The sequence below is a fragment of the Mus musculus genome, chromosome Y, assembly GCF_000001635.26.
Source record: "Mus musculus strain C57BL/6J chromosome Y, GRCm38.p6 C57BL/6J".
NCBI lineage: Eukaryota > Metazoa > Chordata > Mammalia > Rodentia > Muridae > Mus > Mus musculus.
In genome coordinates, this window is record NC_000087.7 from 9129947 (window position 1) to 9135264 (window position 5318).

The 5318-nt window shown below is 37.9% G+C and overlaps 1 protein-coding gene across 1 annotated transcript; it reads right to left on the reverse strand.

Moving 5' to 3' along the window:
* Positions 1-1058: 1058 nt before the first annotated feature.
* Positions 1059-2609, reverse strand: Gm21292 (predicted gene, 21292). Its single transcript, NM_001373891.1, has one exon. It carries the CDS (start codon positions 2437-2439, stop codon positions 1756-1758), a length of 684 nt encoding a protein of 227 aa, NP_001360820.1. The 5' UTR covers positions 2440-2609; the 3' UTR covers positions 1059-1755.
* Between the last annotated feature and the right edge of the window lie 2709 nt (positions 2610-5318).

Genomic DNA, 5318 nt, shown 5'->3' on the forward strand with positions numbered 1-5318 from the left:
ATTAAGACATCCAGCTAGCACAAAAACTCTCCCAGATACCAAAATCAATCAACAATAGAGAGTATTTTCAAGTCATTTGGCATTTAAACTTATTCTAGAGAAAAAACACAAATGATTGAGTCCATGACAAGCCTGACTAAAAACAAAAAAACAAAAAAAAAAATACAAAAACAAAAACAAAAACAAAAAAAAAACAACCAAAGAAAACAAAAACAAAAACAAAACTACAACAACAATAAAACCAAACAAACAAACAAACAAAAGAAACACTCAGAGTGCTTATGGGACCCTGTAAGTCCCCCATGAAGCACAGGGGCTACTCAGGAATAGTGACCAACATATTGGGCAACCTCATAGATTTTGAAACCCATGAGAACTGGCATAGAAAAGAGGTCAGCACATATGCATTGAGTACACCTTCACTGTTTTATGAGAATGAGGTCACACATAAATTTAAGACTGGAATTTCCAGGGAATAGACAGGCTGAAATGGTACATTGGTAAGTTGGGAGTCAGATGTTTGGAGGAGAGCCAGGGGAACAGGCCATGGGGAACATTTTGATGGTCATCTGGGGCACTCCACAGAGACATCCAAAAGATCACAGGATTCATCCCAGGCAAAGAGTGCTCAGGGAAAGCACTCAGGATCCATTCCCCACCATATATTATCTCACAGTATACTCATTTTCTCTTTTAAATTACTCTTTGACCTGATCGGCTGGCTATTTGTTAAGAAACCAAAGAACCCAATGTGGATATGTCCAATTTTAACTATTTGCAGAAAATTTCTATTCTTCCTGGGTCTCCTGCTTCACATTTTGAGAACTTCATCTTAGAATATTTTTGTTCCTCAGTGTCCTCTACTCCTTTGTGTGTCCTTTATTGTTTTTAAAGGTCACCATCAATTTAATCTTTCTTAACTTCTTCCTGGTCTCTTTTCTGCATGTTAATATTGGATTTCTTAAAAAGATATCTTAATGGGAATAGAGAGATGACCACGTTGTCAAGAGCACTTTTGTACCGCAAAAAAACTGGATTTGTTTTCTTGAATTCATATCCAATGGTTAACAATCAGCTTTAATGCCAGCTCCATGGGATCTGACAACTCATGTCTCTGTGGTCACCTATACTCTCAAGCTACTACCCACCCATATAAATAAAGATAATAAATCTTAAAATGAGAGACAAGTTTCATTTGGTTTCATTATTGATATGAAACCTGATTTTGTCTGATTTCTGAGTCTCTTTGGATCAGTTTTCTGGGTTGCACTTTGTGTAACAAGGCCACATTCCTTTTATCTATCACTCTTTTCCCCAAATTGTTGTTTCTCCCTCAGACTTCATTCCAGATATTCTATCTATGTCCTGTCTTTCTCCCCTTCTTTCTAAAAATCCATCTTTTGCTGCCATCCCTGCTCCTCTAAGTCATATCTCCAATTCCTTGCTCACTATGCAGACCACAGAATCTAAGTCCTGTCCATTTTAGCCTGTGTGATATTAGATGTATGCACTGTTCATAGCCTGAGTTGCAACATTAATGTTGCTTTTTTGTTCTTTCCACCATAGTCCATCTCTTCCAACAATGTGTTCACTAAAAGCATGTCATGTCACACATATTAAATTTTAGAACAAAACAAATTTTATTGACAAAGATAATGAGGTTGTCAAAGACCCATAGGTACCCAACACAGGAAGATAAACATTTTTTTCAATCCTATAAGTTTCCATTTCTGTACTTTGTGATTTTTTTTTAATTTAAGTGATATTTGACACCAGAGTATAGACATAGATATGGAGGTCACCAAGAAATTTGATAAAGTACACAGTAGGATTGGCTAGAGCTTTGTAAACAACCTTTCCGAACTTTTTGGATCCATCATCTCTGGTGTACTGCACCCAGGAACCTATTAAGAAGTCATTGTCATCACCTGATCTCGCCTCAGCCAGAGGGGTCTCTGGAATGATGTGGAGGTTACCTTCCTTGTAGTCATCCAGGAGCTGATAGACGTAGAGGACCGGATCCTTCTTGTAGGAAATGTAAAAATAGTCCTGTAAGAATGGCACCTGGGCTAGCACCATCCCACTCCAGTTGTCCTCAGAGCCATCTTTCCCCTCAAATTTGTGTTGTACCTCTCTGCCAACCAGGGCGCTGGCTAGGTGGACATCCCTCACCTGAAGAAAAACTACTTTGTGAGGAAAGACCTTAAGATTTAAAATCCTCTCATCGCTGTGGAGCTCCTGTCCGTAGACACTGTCAATTCCGTCATACTTCACCAAATAAAGAGAAGGGTTTGCTGGCAGTTGACCTAGAATGATGGCCTTCCAATGGGTGACAGGCTCATTACCTTCCTTCCACCCGTGAGAAATTCTGCAGCCAACAATATTCCCCAGGGCCTGGGAAGAAGGCTTCCTCCTACTCTTCTTCTTGAGTGATGTCATGCTCAGACTCTTCAGAGGTATTGTCTTCTACCTGGCTGTAGACCTGTTGTGCTAGATCACACTGTCTAAGTGGCTTCCATTCTCTTCAAATATCATACTTGCCCATTGCCTGGGACTGAAGATCTTGCCCGTTTACACCAGACACAATGCTGTTGCCTCTGTCATATATATGAATTCCTGATGGGCAATGGTTATGGGTTGGGAGTGAATGCTGGACCAAGACTCTTCTCTAAGAGAACTTCTGAGCATGTGAAGAAGACTATGCTAAACAGATTTGAGCTCATAAAATTAATTTTATAAAAATAAGAAGTTAATAAGTCAGCCATGGTGGTACACACATTTAATCCCAGAACTCAGAAGGCAAGGACAGGCATATTTCTAAATTAGAGACCAGCCTGGCCTACAAAGTGAGTTCCAGGGAAGCCAGTGCTATAGAGAGGAACCCTGTCTCAACAACAACAACAACAACAACAACAACAACAACAACAACAAGTAAAAGAAAACAGACGAAAATCAAACGAAAAACAAACAAAACAGAAATACAAACAAAAAAAATAACAAAACAAACAATCAAATGGAGAAGTTAATAGGAAGTGGTGGTGACCCATAACTTTAATCATAGTACTCAAGAGGCAGAGTGATGCAGATCTTAGTGAGATAAAGGCTAGTCTGGTCTACACAGTGAGTTTCCTTACAGCCAAATCTAAACATACAGAAACTCAAATAAAATTAACCAAGCAAGCAAACAAACAAACAAAGAAACAAAGAAACAAGGGAAACAAGGAAATAAAAATAGTGTAATTAACAAGTAATTCTCTAGAGCTCAGAAGAATATACTCAGATCAACATTTATTTCTTCAGTCCTGAGTTAATTTGTCTCTGATGAGGATTGTCTCCTTGAAATTCTATGTCAATTTAGGTTGTGCTATGACTACTACACTCAATGATCAAGAAGAAGAGAAAGAAAAAAAAAAAGGGCCACAAGGGTCACCATGACTCTCTTGTACGTGTAAGGTCTAAGCTAAGTGCCTGCATTCACAAATATCTTCCCAGGGACACAGCACACCACTGTCCTTCTTTATTGTTTCTCCTGACGAAGCTTCAGAATTATTTGATGAAGCCATTGCATCAGTGAACTCAAGAACAACTCAACAATTTGAGGCAATATCAGCCATTTAGAACTAATATCTTCTAACATGCACTTGGACAAAGAGGAGCTTTGGCATTTTAGTGGAATTGTGATCTAGATATTGTTAGCAAGGATAATAAATTCAGGAGATAAACTAACCTAGACCATTCATCTACCTTGCTAATAAAAATGGAGAAAGTAGAATGTACAGTAACTCACTGTAGGAGAGAAAATTTTTAGCTTTCTGTAGCTATGAGGGTCCTAATTACTTCATAAATGTACTTACCCATAGAAAAATATCCTAGTTGTCAAGATTCTGTCTCCTGATACGGACCAGGCACCAAAAGCCTGTGGGAAAAAATGACCTGGCTTTGACACACCACTGTGAAGATAGTGAACTCACCTTGAATGGATTCTAGTGCCTCCAAGTAGAATAGATGCTCAACCTCCAGCCAGTGCTCTGTGATATCACCCTAGTTCAGCTTACATCATAGAACCCCTCTCAGGCTGGTTCCTTCCCTAGTTACACTCAGAAACATTCAGCATCTCGAATTTACCTTTTCATATGGCCTCCTAGAAATAATAAATGAAATCCCAACTGAAAGGCCTGATGATCTGAATAATATTCAGCCAAAGAATTTCACCCTTGCATTGTTTTTATTGTTTGGTTGTTGGATTTTTATTTATTTGGTTGGTTTGTGTTTTGTTTTGTTTCATTTTTGTTTTTATTTTCATTCTGAGAAAGTCTTTGGTTTCTGACTTGACAACATCCATGGTGGTTATTTTTCATGTTCCAACCTTTCCCTTGGTTATCTTTAAGCTGTGCTTCTTATCATAAATATTGCCAGACTCTTTGAGGCAGCACACTGGATAGCACACCAATTTTCACTTTATGAAAACCCACAGTTAGAGGAGGACTATTTTTATGCAAACAAACCTGGAATTTGACAGGGTTAAATGACATATATTGAAACCAATGGCAATCATGAATTATGGATTCTTTGGAAAGTAAGAGGACAACATAGATCTTGGGCATGCTTACAAAGTTGTGATAAAATTAAAACAAACCTGATATCTCCCAGTCATATTTTAAAGGTTTTTAAAATTTACCAGCACTTCTGATTACAAGGAATTTCATAGATTAAATGCAGTAAAACAGGAAGAAATAGATGAGGTAATTTTACTTTTGAAATATGTGTAGACAGAATACTGGACACAGGTATGTATAAAATTTACTTACATATTAGAGGACACTTTAATTGTTCATGCCACATAGATCTTCAGTTCTTCAAAAAAATCCTTTTCAGTACATTCCACGGTCCCCACCACACCCTGTACATCATCTTCATAGAATATGACACTATCCATAGAGAGCTAGATCCTTCAACAACAGTCATAAAAAAAAAATCATTCCTTAAAATGTGGCCACAGGCCAATGTGATGGAGGATCTTTATCTGAGATTCTATCTTCCCAGGTTGATTTAAGTTCAAAAAAAAATCTAAGAATGACCAGTACATATCCATATCATCAATATTGATTGCCTCACTGTATGAAACATACATGCTATGGAGTGATTTTAGTTGTCAACTACGAGATGAATGCCTTAAAAAGGAGAGACAGAGAGAAAGAGAGAGAGAGAGAGAGAGAGAGAGAGAGAGAGAGAGAGAGAGAGAGAGAAATATATTTCTCATCTATGTGTATTAGTGCAGGGATTTGTTTTCAAAAAAATGGTTGGAACGGTAAAATACT

What these genes read in the sequence shown, in the direction of transcription:
- Gm21292 (NM_001373891.1), bottom strand. Translation starts at nt 2,439, where the DNA reads ATGACATCACTCAAGAAGAAGAGTAGGAGGAAGCCTTCTTCCCAGGCC.